The 21,487-nt window shown below is 47.4% G+C and overlaps 1 protein-coding gene across 2 annotated transcripts; it reads left to right on the forward strand.

Moving 5' to 3' along the window:
• Positions 1-1,277: 1,277 nt before the first annotated feature.
• On the forward strand, positions 1,278-21,263 carry Nos2 (nitric oxide synthase 2). Of its 2 annotated transcripts, none has more exons than XM_071603331.1 (12): positions 1,278-1,419; positions 7,537-7,621; positions 8,336-8,458; positions 9,530-9,678; positions 14,424-14,586; positions 15,618-15,709; positions 16,556-16,697; positions 16,804-16,943; positions 18,374-18,548; positions 18,634-18,735; positions 20,328-20,394; positions 21,186-21,263. In XM_071603331.1, the coding sequence occupies exons 1-11, from the start codon at positions 1,313-1,315 to the stop codon at positions 20,346-20,348; spliced, it is 1,299 nt and encodes a 432-aa protein (XP_071459432.1). In that variant the 5' UTR covers positions 1,278-1,312; the 3' UTR covers positions 20,349-20,394; positions 21,186-21,263. The 2 variants fall into 2 exon arrangements, with proteins under 2 accessions (XP_071459432.1, XP_071459433.1); XM_071603332.1 differs by lacking the exon at positions 1,278-1,419 and adding an exon at positions 5,830-5,913.
• Positions 21,264-21,487: the final 224 nt, after the last annotated feature.

Consider the following 21,487-nt stretch of genomic DNA (forward strand, 5'->3'; position numbering starts at 1 on the left):
CCAATAACCTATTCTCTGTAACTCAGGATTCTAATATTCTGTATGTGTGATTCAGAAGTGAGCATGGTGTGTGTGTGTGTTCACGTCTGTGTTTTAGAGTCAAAGGCAAATGTGGAATCATCTAGGTGAAGATGAAAGGAATTTAGAACAAAGTTGAGCTAAGTGCTCCTACCTGGCTGAAGTTGACCCAAAACAAACACGTACAGTGATTCATCTGTAATTTGGGTTTAGAATTTAATGTGCTGAAATATAGCCAGGAGGGTCCCCAGAGGGTTGCAGCCCTATTCTTATCTGAATCCCATCAGTCATCAACCTATAATGTAAGGAGCAATATACACATGGAACAAAGCCCTGAGACTCTCAGCCTTCTAGATAGGAAGGGACCTGACCGGACTTCTGGCCCAACTGCCTACTCCCATGTTTCCCACTAGAAGTCACCATCAGCCCTGCCCATTCTTGCATTTCCTTTCTGGAATCACACAGGACATGCAGAAAAGAAATCTTTCCCCCAGAAGTGGTTGCACATTCTTATAATCCCAGCTACTTGGGAGGCTGAGAGTCGGGAAGATTGCAAGTTCAAGGGCAGCTCCGGCAATTTGTCAAAACCTTGTCGACCCTGTCTCAATAAAACAACAACAAACTAAAGCATTTCTTTATTTTTTTAGAAATGCAAATGCACTTTCCCCACATTTTTTATTGGTGCATTAGAGTTGTACCTAATGATGGGATTTGTTGCTACATATTTGTATATGCACACGGTATAACAATATAATTAGGCCACTATCACTCCCCAGCAGAACATTTCTACTGTGTCTCCTTGTCAAGGTCCTTACCTTCTCTAGGTCCCCAACTTCCTCCTCAATAAAATGGACATAACATGTAGACCCACCTTATTGATTGATTAGTAAAATGTGCAGGCAATAGCAGACCGAAAAGATTCCTTTGTAAACTGTAAAGTGCAGTACAGTTGGGCGTTTTTGTTATGATCCTTATTGGTACTGCTTGGGAAATAATCAAATCAGAGGCCAAACATCCCGGCCCCCACTCTTCTTAACCCAGGGACCGTCCGACGGCGGCCAAACTTCACTGCGGTGCGGTGCGCTGCGGCTGCTGATCTGGGGACCAGGGGTCGCTTTGAGGAACGCCGGGGCCACCCGGCCAGGGCTCCCAGCACTGGGACCCTCGGCGCCCGGACGTGGATCCTGGCCGCTCCTCCGCTCGCTCCGCCCGGGGGCGGGGGCTGCGGGGTCCAGGAGTGATAAAGCCGCGGCCGCTTGGGCTCCGGGACCCACGAGTTGCGCGGCACCGGGCCATGCGCGAAAGGCTGAGCGCCGCTTGCGAAGCGGCCCGGCCGCGGCTGTGCCGTTTTCTGCGCTGGATCCTCCGAGCGAAGCCCTCCCGCCGCCCCTGCGCAGCGAGGTACTCCCCGCCCGCCGAGGTGTCCGCGACAGAGGGTGGCGGGAGGGCGACTCCTGACCGGGACAGTCCAGCCCGGCCAGCACGGATCCTCTGCTAGAGAAACTGGAGCTTTGGAATGTTCCCCTTGCTTCCTTGAGGGCTTCCTCTGCGCGCTTGTCTCCTTGGAGCGCAGCAGGATCCACGTATGGTCCAGGGAAGCCCCAGGTGCACCGTGAGAGGCGTCTGTCAGGCTGAATTGCGCATTTTTTTGGCACTTGGGAGCTTGGGATTTTTCAACACTGGGACTGCTACTTTCTTTAGATGGGATGTAGTTAAGAGAGCAAAGATGTTCTTTTACAAATTCCCCTTCCGAGGAGGGCCACCCCCACTCACTTGGGGTCTAGGCTGAATAGGCTGGTGAGAAGTGGCATCAACAGGGGAATTGGGCTCCCATGTCAGTCCCAGACAGCTATAAACTTCACCTCTGACCTCAGCAGCCCTATCACTCCAGGGCTTCCGAATAGCTTTGTAGGTCTAAGCAAGCCACCACACTACCAGCGTTCCTTTTGAAGGACGGTGCTGAAGGTCCTTCGTCAGCAAAAGGCCCAAGCAGGTCCAGGCACAGCTGTGGGGTTAGTCAAATTGCATGAGTGTCTGTGGGCTCAGATAAAGGATGCTGTAATTTGGAATCAAGTATCCAGAGTCTTAATGTGCTCATCTGACAACTGGTCACAGGATCTTGCAGCACCTAGCTGAAAGAAATCTGCTAACTAGAGCAGATAGGCACCTGGGTAAAACCTTGTATATTCATTTTTCAAATTAAAAAAAAAATTATGAAAGGAATTTATAGCCACTATAAAAAGTTGGAAGATGCAGAAAAGTAAAAAGAAAAATTAAAATTGCCCATGATCTCATCACTTAATGCTAATGGCTGTTAACATTAACTATCATTTCCCCCAGGTTCTTATATACACACACAGCCAGCATCAGACCACATATGCAGTTCTGAGGCATTGTTTATAAGAGTGGAGAAACTAGACACAATCTAAACATTCCAGCTGTAGGTGATGGGGTCAGGCTAATTATAACTCATCCTTATGGCGAATATTCAGACAGCCCTTTTAGATGATGCTTTTTAATATTTGGGGTAAATGATTAAGCAGTCAAAAACACTGTTTCTCAGTCTAAATAATGCTGAGGACTAGTTGATGTTTCTGATTTGAGACTTACGAAATCATCCAACTCTTATGAAATTGTCCACCCCTATCTCCAAAAGTAAATGAGAGGAAACACCAGAATGGGTGCAGGATAGAGGGTTAGAATGAGTGATGATGGCGAGAGTGAGCAGAACATTAAGGCATTGCTTCTGTGGGGAGCCCAGCCCTAAAAATCTTCCTATGTAAGTGGCCCCCTGGTGCCTGCTCAGCATGACTTATCTCTCTCTTCCTAATGTTCAGATTTTCTATATTGGCTCCCCCACCCCAACCCATGAAGCACATTAGTCCTGACCAGGTGAGTGTGTTAAAGAAAGAAATTATTCAATGATAGTTGTTTAAACACCACAAGGAAGGCTCCCTATGTATTCAGGTCAGGTGCTGGATATGCGGACCCTACAACAGGGTCCTTTGGTGGAGGAGAGATATTGGGCTTAATTCGGAATACCAAATGGGCAAGTGGGAGTTGATCTCCAAGGGACAGGGTGAGGGTCAGTTCTAAGGGTGATGGAAAAGGTCTAAGATGGAACGAACGTCAGGGGTAAGAAGGATTGTGTCTAAACCAATGAAACAAAATTCTTGCTGAAAAGAGGCCAGGATGATGAAACATCATCTAGGGATGATGAAGGAGAGGAACCTGATTAGATATCAAGGGTAGAGAGTTCTTGCTAACCTGACTTAATGGGGTTCTTTGCTAAAACTAGATTTTTACAGGGAAATGAATAGATGGCATGGCTTGGGATAAGAAGAGATATCATTTTTTCCCTTGAAATAATATGTCTTTTTAAAAAATTTAACCATTAAAGAAAAAAAATTTCCATGACACTTCCTGAAGCATGGTAAGGATATCTATATTAAGGGACCACTGCAACTGAGACTTGCAATGGAGGAGAGAGATTGAGCTCAACTTGGAAAACAGTATGGAAAAGTGGGAACTGATAGCCAAGGTTGGGGGCCAGTTCTAAGAGGAGAAGTTCTAAGAAGTCACATCAGGAGTAAGGGGGATTCTATCTAAATCTGTTCTAACAAAATTCTTGCTAAAAAGAGGTTAGCATGACCAGGTACAGTGACACATATGGTAATCCCAGAGATTTGAGTGCTTGAGTCAGAAGGATCACAAGTTTGAGGCCAGCCTGAGCAATTTACCAGGCCCTGTTTCAAAATTAAAAAAATAAAAATAAAAAAGGCTGGGGATTTAGTTCAGTGTAGAGCACCCTGGGTCTATTCCTAGAATCACAAAAATAGCAAGCAGGCAAGGCCAGGATAATGAGCCTCCACCTGAGGATGGTGGAGGATGAAGAACCTGATCAGTTATGAAGGGTGCTGAGCTGTTGTGTTTGGGGGAGTTACTGCTAAACTGACTTGACTTGGTTCTTTGTTAAAATTGCGTTTTACAAGGAAGTTCACAGATGGGCATAGGAGAAGGTTCAGAAACCTGATCAAAGTTTGACCAAGCAAAAAATCTTTGCCAGATAACTAATAGATGGTCAGATGGACAGCCATTTACAGGGATGCTGAATCATTTGATTCATATCTAAGTTGCTTTGTGACACATACAAGCAGTCCACCCTTATCCATGGGGCACACATTCCCAGATCCCAGCAGATACCTAAACCCACAGTAGTATCAACCTCTATAAATATTGGATTTCCCCACTTAACAATGGTTTAATTCATTAATTAGGCATAGTAAGCAATTAACACAACTAATAAGAAAATAGAACTGTTATAACAATATATTGTTATTAAAGTTATGTGGTAAGCCATTGTTTTAGATCGTGGCCGCCATTAGAAGATGGCGCCAGCTTCCACTGTGGCCTGTGGTAAACAACTCCTTTTACGGAGAGTTGGCACGCAATCCCTGACCACCCTATGAGAAAGATCCACGTGGCAGCTTAAGATTGGTATGCAGGAGGCTTTATTAGGCTATGCTTGGGCGCTCGGCGGGGGGTCGCTAGAAGATGATACTTGAATCAAGGCCAATAAACTGCTGAAAGAAGAATCCTGTGTCGTGTTTTCCCTTGCCAGCGAGGGGTCGCGACAAAGTTATATGAATGTACATCATTGAACCAGGACAATGTCAATGGTCTGATGTCTTGAATCAACTTCTTCAATTCTGCTGGAGGTAAAGCAGCAGCTGCTTCATCAATAGATGCAGCCCTTTCAATAATTTATATATATATATATATATATATATATATATTTTTTTTTTTTTTTTTTTTTCAAATTTATTCCTGAATCTGCATAACCATCTCTTACTTGGAGTACGTGGCCTGGTGTCACTTGTTTGGAGTCTTCCTATAGATTCAGGGCCTTCGGGTGGAACATATTGTCATCAGTCCAAACATCCTTTATGTTCGTATCTTCCACCCACAAATTTAGGGCCTTTTCCATCTTGACTAAGCAGTTATCATGCTGTGGCTGTAATTTTTGCAGTTTGGGGTGTAACAGAAAAACTAGCATGGGTTTCTTTTTCCTTCTTCACAATTTCATAATTAGAAAAAAATGCATTCTTGTCATAAATGTTAGCAACCTGACCATACGATATTTTTCTTTCCTTATTAAGTCTAGAACTTTTACCTTTTCACCTAAAGGAGGTACTTTATGGCTTCTCTTTGGCAAATCTGAATTGCCAGAGTCACCCGTCTTGTGCTTTGGGATGAGTATTAAATAAAATAAAGCTTATCTGAACACAAGCACTATGACAAAGTGGAAGTTGGTCTGATGCCCAAGACCACTGCTAAGTGACTAGTGGGCAGACAGTGTATACAGTGGGGATTTGGTGGATGAAGGGATGATTCACAGCCCAGGCAAGATAGAGGGGGATGATGTAAGATTTCATCATGCGCCTCAGAATGGCGTGCAATTTTAAAACTTATGGATTGTTTATTTCTGGAATGTTCCATTTAATATTTTCAAACTTTGGTTGACTTCCTACAACTGAAACCATGGAAAACAAAACCACAAATAAAGGAGTTCTACATACCTACAGTCTCTTCCAGGGATACTATCTTTTTATAGTTATAAATCCCCTAATGTCGTATGAAATGTATGTAGTTAATTTAAACAATAATACACATTTATTATTATTATTATATTATTATTATAATTAATTGTTTATTTATTTTGGGTACTGGGGATTGAACTCAGGGGCATTCGACCACTGAGCCACATCCCCAGCCCTATTTTGTATTTTATTTACAGACAGGGACTCACTGAGTTGCTTAGCGCCTCGCCATTGCTGAGGTTGGCTTTGAACTTGTGCTCTTCCTGCCTCAGCCTCCCGAGCCCTAGGATTACAGGTGTGTGCCACTGTGCCTGGCCTACAGTTATTATTTTTTTCCCAATAATATAGGCAATCCAAGGTGGGTGTGGTGGTGTACACCTATAAGCCCAGAGACTTAAATTCAAAGCTAGCCTGGGCAACTTATATAGACCCTGCCTCAAAACAACAACAAAAATGTGGGGGATGAGGGATGTAGCTAAGTGATAGAGCACCCTGGATTCAATTTCCAGTACTGAAAAAAAAAGGAATCTATGGTCACTCATATTCCAATCTCATAGATATATGTATGAAGAAAATGAAAGACCCTTATTATATTCTTTAACCTTCCCCCTCTGACATTGCTAAGAACATGGGGCACAATAAGCTTTCAAGGTAGGATGCCTTGATGGAATGATTCTCCCCAGGGGCAGGCAGGTATGGGTATGAGTATTGGAGAGTGCTCACATACGTGCACAGAGAGCGCCCATGTCGTCTGCTTCCTACAGCGCTGGGTGAACTTGAAATCCCAAACCAGAACCAATGGCTTCAGAATGATTTCAGACAATCAAGGCTTTTCCTTCTTCAAAGGACAGGCTCATTTCTTGAAACACGACTTGCTGTTTTAAAATAAATCAAACCAATATTTTTTTTTTAAAAAGAGTCCTTTTGAAAGTATTTCTAGAAGAAATACTTACTGGGATATGTATGTCATGGGATAAAGATGTCATGACATCTTAGATTTGCTTTAAAATGAAGGTGTTGCATGCCTGTACTTAGCAGTTTGGGAGGCTGAGGCCGGAGGATTGAAGGCCAGCAGCCTTAGCAACTTATCAAGGCCCTAAGCAACTTGGCAAGACTCAAAATAAAAAAGAAAAAGGGCTAGAGATGTGGCTCAGTGGTAGAGTACCCCCCCCTGGGTTCAGTCCCCAGCATTGCAAAAACTAAATAAATCAAATACAATCAAAAGGGATGGGAATATAGCTCGGTGGCAGAGTGCTTGCCTAGCATGCACGAGACCTTGGATTCAATCCCCGGTACTGTAAAAACAAACAAATAAAATAAAGGCAGTGGATGGGCATCGAAACCAGATGGCCATGATAAGTGATGAATGGGGTTGAATCTGAGTGAGGGACCCATGGAAGGCTATTACAGTATTCTCTCGACTTTTGCAAGTTTCACATTTTCCAGAATAAAAATTTAAGGTGTATAAACCAGGATAAGTTTTGTGTTTTGGATAAGAAGATCAAGTCACTGAAAAACAAGCAGGTGGTGGGCAGAGCTTGCTGCTGGCCTGGGAGGGGAGAGTGGCAGAGCTGTTCTCGGCCCACCTGCCCCTGTTCCACATGGGCACTTGGCTTTTGAAGAGGGTATTTTCCCAGAACTTCTGTGTGTTGCTGTCTGGGCCAGTAGCTTTGGCTCAGGTCCCCTCATATCCTTTTGTGTGGGAAAAAGAGAAGAAGAGGAAGGATGGGACTGGTGGGGAGATTCGGTCTGACTGATTCCCCCACCCTCCGTCCTCCTTGACTGGAAGCCACGTTCCGTTCATCCCTACCCTCTGGACCTCAGTCCCCTATCTGTCAAGTGAGGGGACTAGGGGACGGCACTCCAAGATCCCTCTCTGCTCTCAGACTCCATCTCTGATGGCTGTTTCCTTTCGTAGCTCAGCGATGCAGGATGACCCCAAATGTCACAACCTCAGCAAGCACCAGAATGGATCTCCCCCTCCCCTCCTGGAGATGGCAAAGGTCAGTGGGTCACATGGATGTGGAAATCCTTTTCCTTCCTCACATGGGCAGATGCAGGCTGGACATACCACTTCAGGCTGGGCTGGGGGTGCAGGAAGCCAGGGTCTGGGTGGTGAGTGGAGAGGCCCAAACCTAGGGGCTCCGGTGGGAGCAAGGAAGGGCTGTTGAGAGTGGAATGGTCTGTGGTGTTCAGGAGTGGGGGTCCCCAAAGTACATAAGCATCTGGGTAACCTGTCCGGATGGCCTGGCGACAGGTGAGGGATGATTTGTAATCATTCTTGATCGTAAGGGGTGGGACATTCCCAAACAATCAGATTTACCAACTGAGCCTTCAATCCCAGTCCTGGGAGAGGAAGGCAGTGGTCCATTCTTCCCTGTCCTGATTTCTGTCCTTAGTGGTATTGGCTGTGACAGGTTCCCCCTCATCTAACCTGAGTCTCTCCCATTGCCATTCCTCTGAGCAAGCATTTGGCAGGGCCTTGGTGAGGAGAGAAGCCTGGCCAGTGGCCCAGGCACCTGGAGCTCTCAGCAGGGACTGGCCCAGGTGGCCTCACTGCTGGGCAGGGAGGAGGGACAGGGACTGCCCCCTCCCCTGTGTGCATACCCACAGCTCTCCACCCAAGCTGGAGCAGGGCCCAGAGGGCTGGGGGGGAGGACTGTGGGATCCTAGGGTTGCAGACATTTGGAGAGACCTGTTTTTTTTGTCCCTCTTAGAAGTCTCCAGAATCTCTGGGTCCGCTGAATGTGCCTCCTCCATCCTGCTCAGAGCACGTGAGGATCAAAAACTGGGGCAATGGGATGACTTTGCAAGACACGCTCCACCACAAAGCCAAATCGGTGAGAAGGAAGGGCTCCAGGAAGAACCACCCTTGTCAAGCTGTGGGGACCCTTTGTGGATCAACAGATGTCCCCCTAGGCAGATAATCATCTGCGCGGAACAGAGACTAACATTCTTACCAATGACAGTAGGAAGTTAATGATGACAGCTTCCTTTTAATCACCCTAATGGATAACGGATAACCAAGGATATCAGATAAATGATTAAAGAAACAAATTAATACTTTTCTTACACCTATTTTAGCAGAAATTGGGAAGAATTTCTAACTCAATTGCCCAAAGCTAGATCGAACTAAGTGGTTGAGCTCCCCGTCACTAGAAGAAGTCAAATACTATTTGATAATAGAGATCACAGAGCGGGTGGAGCATCCAGTGAGTGGTTGGACTAAATGTCTTCTAAAGCTCCTTCCTGTCTTAATTTTTTTTTTCTAGTGCTGATGATCAAACCCAGGGCTTTACACGTGCTAGACAAGTACTCTACCATAGAGCTACACCCCCAGTCCTTCTTTTTGTCTTTTAAGTTCCTTATTTTGACTTTAGAATGCAGAGAGCAGCTGCTCAACATGTAAAGAATGGAAAATGTCAAGACCTTGAAGGCAGAATGATTCCCCAACCCCCACCCCCAGAAACCACCGTAGTTAATATTTGAGGATACTTCCTTCCAGAATGTTCTCTGTGCCATCCTGTGGCTCTAGGATTTGCACTCTTTCATTTCAGTTCATTTTGGCTGACCCCAGAATTGTGTCCCTCCCCCCAGGAGCCACGGAGGCCTCTTTAAATAAGAAAGCAGATGAAATGTTCCCAGCCACCAAAATGGGGCTAGTTAGAGAGCAGGGCCAGAGACTGAGGCCAGGATCCGGGGACAGTCCTGGCTCACACCCATTATTGACTCAGCCAGTAAAGAAGAGGAGGTCTGAGTCGGGAGAAAGCCCAAGCTCCTGGATCCTAAGGAAAAGGTGCCACAGAGTGGAGGAGGTGTGGGGAGTGGAAGTATCCAGAGAGCAGGGAGGTGGCCAGGCCAGCAGAGTAGGCTTGACACTCTATGATAACGACCTGCTTCTGTCTTTCCAGGATTTCACTTGCAAGTCTAAATCTTGCCTGGGGTCAATCATGAACCCCAAAAGTTTAACCAGAGGACCCAGGGACAAGCCTATCTCTCTGGATGAGCTTCTACCTCAAGCTATTGAATTTGTCAACCAGTATTACACCTCCTTCAAAGAGTAAGGCTTGTGTCCTATGATGTCACTGCTTCCTCCTTCTCCCCCGGGCTCTCCTATCTCCAGCAATGACCCTCTGGCCCTAGATCCCTTTCCTTCCAAGATTCTTAGTGGTTCCAGGCTAAATTGTAATTTTCCAAGAGAAGAGTTCCTGGAGTAGATATTTGTAATCGGGGATAAAGTTCAGGAATGGCAATAGGGCTAAAAAGTGGGGGTTGAGTATAACCGAGTTTGAATTCTGACTCCATCATTAACCACCGCTGAATCCCTGAGAAATCTATTTACCTTCCTGAAGCCTCGGCTTCCGTGGGAATAATAGAACTTGGCTCATAAGATCATTGTGAGGATTCAGAACAGTGTCCTACCTCTCAGTAACCTTGACTGTGAATTTAAATGGACTCTTTTATTATGAAAGATTTGAGATAGAAAGGACCTCAGAGACAGAGACTACCTAGTCAAGCCCTTCCTCCTACAGGTGTGAACTTGGAACCCAGTGACACACCTGAGGTCACTGAATCCCTGCACAAAACACGGCCATCTCACTTGGCCAGGGCAGGCGGGTGCTCTCTGCACTGAACCTGGTGGGGCTCCACATTCCTGGGGTTCTTTTCTTCTTCCTACCCAATGAGATTTCTGAAAGGAGTGCTAGGAGTCCTTGATTTCTATAGTCAGTCATTCATTTGACAAATGCACTATCAAGTACCAGCCCAGTGTCAGGCACTGGAATGCAAAGATGTTTTAAATTGTCGAGTGCAGATTTTATTGTTAACATGTACAATTGTAAACATTCAGAGAATCATATAGATAGCTATATGATTATACTAATATCTAGCATAATGGTTATGCAATATATAGTCAGGATTCTGGTGGCAGACTTAGGTTCAAATCCTAGTTGTGCACCTCCTAAGTGGCCTGACCCTGGGTATGTTACTTCGTTTATTTGTGCCTCAATTTTTCTGCCTGAAAATAGTGAGAATAATAAGTACCTGCTGCCAGGTGCAGTGGCACATGCCTGTAATCCCAGCAGCTCAGGAGGCTGAGGCAGGAGGATCATGAGCTCAAAGCCAGACTCAGCCAAAGTTGCACTAAACAACTCAGTGAAACCGTATGTCTAAATAACATATAAAATAGGGCTGGGATTTGTCTCAGTGGTCGAGTGCCTCTGAGTTTAATCCTTGGTACCAAAAAAAAAAAAAAAAAAAAAAAAAAAAGATCTGCCTTGCAGGAGTTTATATAGACTAAATGAGTTAACATATATATAAAGTACTAAGATCAGTACCTGGTCCATTGTAAGAACAACCCAAGTATGAGCTGTTATTATACTCTTAGAACCCTGTGTTGCCCAAATAAAATAGATGACTATGTGATTTAAATTCCTTTAAAACTTAAACATAAAAATGCATGAAGAGCTTGTAATCCCAGCCACTCAGGAGGCTGAGGCAGGAGGATCATGAGTTCAAAGCAACTTAGTGGACCCCTGAGCAACTTATTGTTCCAAAATTAAAAATAAATAAATAAATAAAGGGCTAGGGATGCGGCTCGGTGGTTAAGTGCTCACGGGTTAAATCCCCAGAATTAAATAATAATAATAATAATAATAATAATAATAATAATAATAATAATAATAATAATAATGAAGAGATTGTAGGACAGAATGTGGAATAGGCATTGGGTTTGCTGTTTTCTAGTTGGGAGGACTGTGTGGTTTTGTGTGGCAGACTCATGTGACACTTGGCCACATGAAGTGAGCCACAGAAGGGTGCTTAAGACCCATGGTGGAAAGAGTGGTTCCTAGAAATACCACAGCCCTTAACCACAACCCTAGAAGGTCCAAGCTGGGAGAGACAAGGAGGTCCCCATCTTCCAGGACAGTGGTCGCCAAGCCCTGACTGCATTGTAGAGTCACCTGGGGAGCTTTCGGAACACAGATGCCTGGGTCCCCTGGACCAAAGGTGACAAAGTCTTGGGAGATGAGGAAGGGGTGGTATCTATGTTCTCCAAAATCTCCCAATGATCCTGACGTGCAGCCCAGGTTGAGTCCTGTCAGGGTGTTGTCTCATTTGCATGCTGTGCACCTGGAGCTTCCATAGAAGTGTGTTCCGGTTATAGGGTTCACTGTCTTTGGTCTTTCAGCTCAGTTGTTATGTAGGGAGCCTTTTGGGGGTCAGGGATTTTCCCTAATGAATTTCATTGGGCCACAGTTCTTTTTGATTTATTTGACATTAAGCATGTGCAGGCCCCTATGTAAGTCACATTTTTTTTTTTTAACACCATGACTCCATGAGATTGGCACTATTACTATCCCTATTCTACAGACAAGGAAACCAAAGCCAATTGAGATGTAATTGCTTGAATGTACCCATTCTGAAATCCCGGGGCTGGGAGGCTCGGCAGCTTGTGTCTGGAGCCTCGGCAGCTGGTACCCTGAGCCTTGGCTATTAGCCTGCATGCCCTACCACCTAGCCCTTCCACCCTTCAGGTTCCTGACGCTCTTCTGGAACTGCGAGGGTGGCTGGCCTTTGAAAGGTAGTTGGATGGTTGTTAGGAAGCCCAGAGGCCAGGGTGCTGCGGTTGGGCTCTGCTCAAACTCATTGGCTTCTCACACAGGGTAGTTCCACTTGTCACACCCGGGAGGTCCTGAGGGGTGTGAATCATGAATGACAGCCCATCCCCCACAATCGCTAGCAGCCCAGCAGGTTTGGTCATCTTCTGTATATGGAGGATGGTAGTATATTGGGGGATCATGACGTGCTGAATGTTATATTCAAATCTTTTTGCTGCTGAGGAAGGCTGCTCCCCTTTTTCAGAGTTAAGAGGCATCATTGCATTGTTTGTGCCTCAGAAACACGACTGTGTCAAAACGGTCAGACATAAAGCTCGAAGGGAACCAGGCACAGACTTTAAAAATGATCTTTCTTAAGTATTCACATGCCGACACCGTTCTACACTTTGGAGGCTTTGGGGTTACAGCAGTCACTACTGTCTTTGTGGTAAAGCGCAGAGTGGAGGATGTTTCTAGAAGCTTTGTTTGGAGAGGGGGGAGCACCACTCCATCCCACAGCCCCCAGGAGTTCCTTATGACAGGGATGTCCTTGAGGATAAGTATCACCCTGTGTTTTGACTCTGAGCTTCTTTCTCTAATCAAGGGTTGCTGAGATAGGCACAACTGAAAGGCCATTTTTGTTCTGAGTAGAACAGAATAATTTAAATAATTTTGTTTGTTGCCATTTTGAAAACCTTTGATGGTGCTGATTGGAAATCTCAAGGTTACGGTGAGGTGTATGTGTGGTGGTGGGGGTTTAAGTCTTTCTGACGAGTCTTTTCCTTTGGGATATTTTTGAAGTGCATTTAGAAATTGCTGGGTGCACCTCTTCCCTGAGGCCCTGCAGGCTGAGTCCTAACCTCCAGGGTTGTATCTGGGCCTGGCTGGGCTTGTGAAGAATGTCTTAGAGCTTGCTGTTGCCCCTAGAGTCTGTGTCCTGATTTTCTCTTGACCACACTTATATTCCTGGGCCTGATATTTAACTGCTATAGCCTTGAGACCCTTGACTATGAAGTAAACATGAAATTCCTTCTAAGTCAAGTGCACGGGTGCTGGAGATCGAACCCATGGGTGCTTTGCCACTGATCCACATCCCCAGACCTTTCTTATTTTTTATTTTGAGATAGGATCTTGCTAAGTTGTGAGGCTGGCCTCAAACTTGTGATCTTCCTGCTGGGATTATAAGCATATATTACTACACACAACTCAAAAAGACTTAAAATTCACAGATGCAATGAGACCCTATCTGTGAATTGCTTTGCACAGTGCCTGGCTCATAGTGAGTACTTGGTGCACAGGAGCTGCTGAAGGAGGGTCTGGCCTACCTCCTCTTAGCCAGGACAAGGGAAACAGGTGCTCCCCTGACTAAAATAGTCAGGACATGTTGTGGCTTAATGGGACTCTGCACCTCCAACATTTGTAAATGTCTGAGAAGGATCAGACCCCATGCTAAGATGAATCATTAAAGAAAAAGTACCTAGAATATATACACAATGGAATATTACTCAGCCTTAAAGAAGAATGAAATTATGGCATTTGCCAGTAAATGGATGGAATTAGAGAACATTATGCTAAGCAAAATAAGCCAATCCTGAAGAACCAAAAGCTGAATGTTTTCTCTGATATATGGATGCTAATTCACAATAAGGGGGGTAATTTGAACTAGACAGAGGGGAATGAAGGGAAGGGGGGGCACAGGGGTAGGAAGGGTAGTAGAATAAATCAGACATTATTACCCTAGGTGAATATATGATTACGTGACCTGTGTAACTCTGTATCATGTACAATTAGACAAATGAGAAGTTAGACTCCATTTTTGTATGATGTGTCAAAATGCATTCTACTGTCATGTATAGCTAATTAGAACAAATATAAAAATATATCAAAAAAAAAAAAAAAAAAGAAAAGAAAAAGTACCTGGAAATAATAAGGGTTCTCACTGACGCAGGACAGACTTCACAATTTGCAGGATCTGGTGTAAAAATGAAAATGTAGACTCATTATTCCAAATGATTAAGCACTTCACGATGGCCATGGCTGAGCACTCAGTACAGGCCCCAGGAGCAGACCTCAGAGGGGACAGTCTCCTGTGAGGGACAGCTTGCCCTTTTGGTGTCCGATTGCAGTTCCTGCTTCTGTGGATTGAATTAATCCCCATGTAAGGTCATCTCATTGTTGGTCTTCCTGATATCTTCCTGTCCCCCAGGGCAAAAATAGAGGAACATCTGGCCAGGGTGGAAGCGGTGACAAAGGAGATCGAAACAACAGGAACCTACCAGCTGACTGGAGATGAGCTCATCTTTGCCACCAAGCTGGCCTGGCGCAACGCCCCCCGCTGCATCGGGAGGATCCAGTGGTCCAACCTGCAGGTGAGCCTCCTCCCCCTGGGCCGGGGAGAGGAGCTGGAGGTGGGCTGGCCCTGAGCCCTGAGCAGATGGCTCTGGAGCAGCCCAGTGGAGCTGTGCCCAGGTCTCCACGGACAAGCCAAAGCCCCATGTTCCCAGCCCGAGAGGGGGTTCAAAGCCTCCCCCCACTAGAAATCCAGAATCCTTTTTTTTTAATATATATTTTTTTAGTTGTCAAAGGATCTTTAATCTTTAATTAATTATTTATATGTTGTGCTGAGAATCAAACCCAGTACCTCACATGTGCTAGGCGAGTGCTCTACCACTGAGCCACGCCCCCAGCCCCCAGAATCCCATGTAAACTTCAGGATCTCTAGCTGACCTTCTCTGATGCATTAAGCTCAGGAGATTGAAATGCCATTGTAAAACCACACCACGACCTTGTTTTTGTTACCGCCAAGGCCTTGGTGCTGCAAGAGAGGTTGTTTACCTCAAATGTTTGAATTCTTGGCTCCGAGAGACCACTTTATTTATCCTAGGCTCCTGGGCCACATTTCGCTGGAGGATCGTTTTGTGGTTTGGATCCTCTGGAAGGAGAAATTGATGAGAAAAACCAGGAAAGCCAACCCCAGCCATGTCAAATAGGCTCGAGATGCAAGGGGAGCAGGCTGGGGCTGGGTGTTCCTGACTTATAGAGCTATAAATTTGGGTTTTCTTGGGATGTGCATTTTGCTGGAGTCTCCTGAGTGGGGTTGCCCCAGGGGAACAGAAGAAAGGGGCAGCCGTTCACGCAGAGGAGCATGGGCCCCTCTGTCTTGTGGGAATGGGGGCATGCAGGCCACCTGCTGTCCCCCAGGGCTTCAGTCGGCCCAGAAGCCTCTGTCCGCATAGTCGTTGAACTATTTTTGCTTGTTTGTTGTTTGGTGCTGGAGATTGAGCCCAGGACATACGCTGTCACATGTTCTGTCACTGAGCTACATCCCCAGCCCTACGCATTTCTTGACATGCCTCAAGTCAAGGCATGAGAATCCTTGACTCTGGTGGGCTGTGTGCAGGTCTTTGACGCCCGGAGCTGTTCCACCGCCCAGGAGATGTTTGAACACCTCTGCAGACACATCCGTTATGCCACCAACAATGGCAACATCAGGTGGGGGTGCCTGTCCAGGGTGGCCGTGGGGCCTACTCTGCCTCCGCAGTTTAGCCAAAACATGCAGATGGGTCTAGGAGGAGGCCTCACGGGCTCCAGGAGAAACCAGGGACAGAGAAAAGGAGAAAGATCTGGTCCTGTCTTCAGGGACCTCTAATGGCAAGCCCAGCCTCCATGGCTTAGCCTCTACCAGGAGCCCATTTTCCTGGGTTTCCTTTGGGCTTGGAACCTTGTGGAAGTTCCAGCTTTAAGAAGTAACTTCACGGTTCAGTGTTACAGCTCTCCACTTCCTAGAGGGGCTGAGACTGGTTTTCTAGCATATGACTCTGGTGTGGTTTCTTAGAGGTAGGAGAGTCATTGCTTGTCACTGTGACCCCCTACCTCCACCCGATAGGACTAACATCTCATTCTGTCATTCACTCATTTTGGGGTCCAGCAAAACACTCAGGGGCCACCTAATGGGGACTCATCACTAGATCCCACATATTAAGACCATGTAGCAGGACTAGACCAGCATGGGGGCGTTGGGGAAGAAGAGGCAGGGAACCTGGATGCAGAGATGTCTGAGACCCTCACTGTGAACCACGACCTGCACTAGACAGGCATCTGGCTGACCCAACTTCAGGGGAAGAAATACCGGGCAGGGAGAGAGACGGCTGTGGAGGTCCCTAGTGGTCCCTGTGCTGGTCTAGAAGAAGGAAGGGGCTGGTGGGAGGTGGGAGGCAGTCAGCTCAGCTGCACAGACTGCAGAGCAGGAAGAGTGGGGGGTGGGGTGGGCCAGGGGGGATGGCTGGGAGTCCCCACCAGGGCCAGATGGTAAACAGTGCCACTCCTGTCCTGGGGAAGGTCGACCATCACTGTGTTCCCCCAGCGGAGCGATGGGAAGCACGACTTCCGAGTCTGGAATTCTCAGTTAATCCGGTATGCGGGCTACCAGATGCCTGACGGCACCATCAGAGGGGACCCTGCCAACTTGGAGTTCACCCAGGTACCCGCCGAGTCCACCCCGGGGTCTTCAGTGGTGGGTGGCGAGTGGGGCCTGGGGATGTCGAGGCGCTGGCCCACAGGCTCACTGGACCTGTCTTGTCCCCCAGCTGTGCATCGACTTGGGCTGGAAGCCTCGTTATGGCCGCTTCGATGTGCTGCCCCTGGTCCTGCAGGCTGATGGCCGTGACCCTGAGTTCTTTGAAATTCCACCTGAACTTGTGCTTGAGGTGCCCATGGAACATCCCAAGTAAGTGGCTGAGGGTGTTGGACGAGCGAATCCACAGGCACGTCCCTCTCCTTCCTCATGGACTCCGACCATCAGACCCCTCCCGTGCCTCCCCCAGAGCCCAGCAGCAGCAGGTGACACCCAGGCGTCATTCTGTGCCTTCTGCAACAATTCTGCATTATATTCTCTGGCCTCAGACTTAGGAAGATGTGTTGATGGACAAGAGAATCAGAGGCTTAGATGAATGAGCCCCGAGGAGCCGAGAGAGCCTCAACCTCAGGACAAAAACCCTTGGAGATACTCAGTCTGGGCAGCCCAGGCCTCCTTTTCCCTCCTCCCAGCTTGTCTGTCTGCGACTGTGGGGCAAGGATAGGGCTACGGGGACTCTGAGAGCTCAGTGGGCTCAGCACCTACTCTTGGCCCTTCTAAAAATAGCAAAAGTAACCCCACATATTAAGACTATGTAGCCGGCATTAGGCTGAGCTCTTCTTCTTTTTTAAATATTTATTTCTTAGCTTTAGGTGGACACAATATCTTTATTTTATTTTTATGTGGTGCTGAGGATCGAACCCAGCGCCTCAGGCATGCCAGGCAAGCGCCCTACTACTTGAGCCATATCCCCAGCTCCAGAGCTCTTCTTCTTGTCCCTTGAATACACTGAACTCCATCCTGCCTCAGGGCCTTGCGCTTCTTGTTCCTCCAATCTGACCTGCCCTTTCCTCAGAATTTTGCAAGTCCTTTTTTTTTTCTTCTTATTGAAAGGTATTGTCCATGGTGTCACTCCCCCCCGCCACAGAAGACTCTCCTGACCACCCAATCTAGAGTAGGCACCGTCACCCTCAGACGAACACATCATCTTGTTTATATTTTCTTATGTATTTGTTTACCTCTCTGTAGTTTTAAATTCTAGACATCACTGTAAGCTAATGGAGATTGGGGATCTCACTTTTCTTATTCACCAGAACATCCCCAGAACCCGAAAGGGAGCTGACACATAGTAGTTGCTCAGTTATAAGTACTTATGGAATAATTGGATATATAAATGGATGGTCTTGTCTTCATAATAGTCCCATGAGTTTGATGCTGGGTTGATGAATGAGAATACTGAGGCTCAGAGAGGCTAAAGGCTTCCTCGAGTCCCACTGCTTGTCGTAGGGAGGCCAAATTTGAGGTTCTGTTTTCTCTCTCTGGAGCTCCTAACTGCAATGTTTTACTGGATTGTTAGCATTTAGCACAGGGCCTGGGGGGAAGGAATCAGTGAATGAGTGCATAGTTTAATGAATGACATCTGGTGTTCCCAGTTCACTTTCCTGGTGGAGTGACTCAGAGACCTGGAAAGGAGTTTTCCTGGTTGACTCTGAAGCTTGAAGCTTTTTTTTTTTTTTTTGCGGGGGTGGGGGTGGGGGGAGTCGGAGCAGTCCCCAACGGCAACTGACTCTGCCTCCGGCCAGGTTCGAGTGGTTCCGTGAGCTGGACCTGAAGTGGTATGCCCTGCCGGCTGTGTCCAACATGCTGCTGGAGGTGGGTGGCCTTGAGTTCCCCGCGTGCCCCTTCAATGGCTGGTACATGGGCACTGAGATCGGAGTCCGGGACTTCTGTGATGTCCAGCGCTACAACATCCTGGAGGTAACGAGGGCCACCTAACTGGAGGTCTGTGTGGGCCTGTGGGTGGGTCCCTGGGAGGCCTCACCCTTGCTACTCTGCCCTGTAGGAAGTGGGGAGAAGGATGGGCCTGGAGACGCACATGCTGGCCTCCCTCTGGAAAGACCGGGCTGTCACAGAGATCAACATTGCTGTGCTCCATAGCTTCCAGGTACGTCAGGTGACGTGGGTCTACCGATGCTCTGGTGACAAGATGACCTGGCTCGGTGCTGGATGTTCCCCCTGGCAGCATGGTTCATTTGTGCCTGCATCAAACAAATATTGAACATCAACATGTGCCAGGCACTTGCTAGGCCCTGGCACATAGCAGGCCGCTCGCTGTGCCCTCTTGCTCGCTCTCTCGGTCTAGCACCAGGCAACTCCTTGCCTCTGAAGACTGGTCAGTCCCTGCGCATGCGCACTGATCCCTGTGCGCTTTCAATTGCTCAAGGCCTTTACTCCCCCAAATCCTCCTCCCCTCTGTTTGCATCATCAGTGTCTCCTTCTCTGCTGGAACATTCCAATCGGTGTGCAGGCAGGCTATCCTAGGTCCCATCTGCAGGAAACAAATGGAGGTAACCTCAGGTTCCCTCCAGCTACATTTTTTTTTTTTTGCTTATCTTTACAGCAAAACTATTCAATGAACTCATTTTACTTCCTCCTCCTGCAGTCATTCCAGTAGTCCTTCCGGTCTGGCTTTTATCTCTCACTACTCCTCAGTGATGCTGAAATTCTTGCCAGGTTTTCAAACTCAACAAGAGAATTTCCCCCTCAGGGCCTATGCCTTTAACTTTCACTCTGTGTAAAACTTTCTTCCCACCAATCATGCCTTGGCCAGTTCCTTCCCTTCTAGAAGTTCTCAGCTGTCACCTCCTTAAAGAAGCCCTCCCCAAGTCCTCCATGTGAACCAACGTCCTCACCTACCTCTGTCTTGTCTCTCTCTGTTACTCCTTTAATTCTGCCTCGTTTTTATTCATAGTCTGTGGCACTCTATTGGATGTCTACTTCTGTCTTTCTTCATTGTTTTGTTTCTTTCACTAGAATCTAAGCTCCTGGGGAGCCACAGGACAGGACCTTGTCCCTTGTGCTCACTGCTGCACCTCTAGTCAGAATGTTGAACACAAGGCAAATGCTAAAAATATTTATACTAAGTGAATGAATGAATGTGACTCCCATGCATAAGAGCAGGGGTTTCAATGTCCATTTCTGCTCACACACAGCAGGCTGGTAGGGACATGAACAATGGCACCCAAGCAGCCAGACTGGAGGGCCAGGGCTCGGCAGCCAGGAAGGCCTGGTGGAGGTGACAGCTGAGCCCTGATGGAAGAAAAGGAGCCACTCTAATGCGGGGGAGGGAAAGGCTTCAGGCCAGGAAACAGCATCTGCAGAGACACCAAGGACAGAGGAGATTTCTCTAGAGCATGGAGGCCCAGGAGGGAATCTTGCTCACAGGGAATTAGGAGACCATGGAGGTGGAGTTTCTCTTGGGTGGCGAGGGGCACCAAGGAGCCCCTGGCAGTGCCCATAAACAGGAGTGGGGTGGCTCTTTGCAACCTTGCTTGGCCTCACTTTCTTCCGTGCCACTTAACATCATCACAGCGTCTTCCCAAGGTGGCTCATCGTGCATTGTGGGGCAGGAGCACACGGGGTGCACTCTCCGGGCTTTCCCTGTTCACCCTGGGGCTTCCTGGGCTCTGGCTGCTGGTCTGCGATGGGAGAGGCTGCTGGCAGTTCAAATGCTCTCCTTTATCCTTGGCCCTGCAGGGTGTTCCTGGCGCTGTGTGACAACCCAAAGGACTGAGGCACCATTGTGGTTCAAGGTGGTGGCAAGGTAATGGGTCAGGATAAAGTCTTTGCTTTCCTAGAAGGTGATCTGCTTCACAGGAGCACACAGACTGTGCGTGTGTTTGTTCGTGCGTACTTGTGTGGGTGTGCTCATGTACCCCTAGCTTGGCCCGAGAATCCTGTATCCCTAACCCAACCCAACCTCCTTGAATACGGCAACTCAGTTATTTGCACTGTCTGGGCTCATGGCCCCAAATCAATATCTGCTTGATTGGCTGGTGCCATGGATGTACTCCGGAATGTCTTTATCTTCCTTGCTATTGGAAGGAAGCCTGGTACAAAGATGGAGACTGTGGACTTTCCTATAGACTAGAGTTGATTCTTGCTGTGTAACCTGGGGCAGATACTTACTCTCACTGAGCCACAATTTCTTCCTCTGTAAAATGGAGGCAGGACCCACACACTGACATTTCAGAATGTCACCAGGACTACATAAAATACATGCAAAGCTCACAGTTGGTGCTCAATAAGTGTCTGCTGTTATGATTAGGTGTGGCTTAGACAGAAAGTAAGGAATCCATTTATTATTTCTCCAAAAATTGAAGGAACCTGTGGATGGGTGGGCAGAAGTGGAGTTGAAGACCTTGATGATTGGGACCCAGGGGAACGAATCTATGGCTGAGTAGTTGTTTTCCATGATGCTCAAGGGCTGATTATGTCGCAGAGTCTCCGTGAACCTCTGATGGTTCACGGAGAGACAGACAGACAGCAGCTGGGGTAGAAAGATGGGAGAGGGCTCTGGATCTGTGGCCTAGGTGACTGTGCCCTTTCTTGCAGGCCCTGATCCCGCTGGCTTTGGAGGGCACGGATATGGGCAAGGTGAAGGCGGCCCACGCTCTGGCCAAGATCTCAGCTGTCTCTAACCCGGACATCGCCTTCCCTGGCGAGCGGGTGGGTATTTGGGATGAGTGGGGTGGGGCAGAGGGAGGAGTCTCCCCTGCTCTCATCACCCCAGCCTGGGAGAGAGACCTGGTGCTGTCTCAGGGTGGGTGATGATTCACCTGGATGCCTGGCCTGGCTGTGCCTGTGACAAACAGGACTGTCCCCTCAGAAATGTTGCAAAGTAAAGGCAACATTCC

Source organism: Marmota flaviventris, chromosome 17, assembly GCF_047511675.1.
Source record: "Marmota flaviventris isolate mMarFla1 chromosome 17, mMarFla1.hap1, whole genome shotgun sequence".
Classification (NCBI taxonomy): domain Eukaryota; kingdom Metazoa; phylum Chordata; class Mammalia; order Rodentia; family Sciuridae; genus Marmota; species Marmota flaviventris.

Coding starts and splice junctions, on each gene's coding strand:
- Nos2 (XM_071603331.1), top strand. CDS start 1,313: ATGCGCGAAAGGCTGAGCGCCGCTTGCGAAGCGGCCCGGCCGCGGCTG. Junction 1,420..7,536: donor CGCCGCCCCTGCGCAGCGAG/GTACTCCCCGCC, acceptor TTCCTTTCGTAG/CTCAGCGATGCAGGATGACC. Junction 8,459..9,529: donor TCCACCACAAAGCCAAATCG/GTGAGAAGGAAG, acceptor CTGTCTTTCCAG/GATTTCACTTGCAAGTCTAA.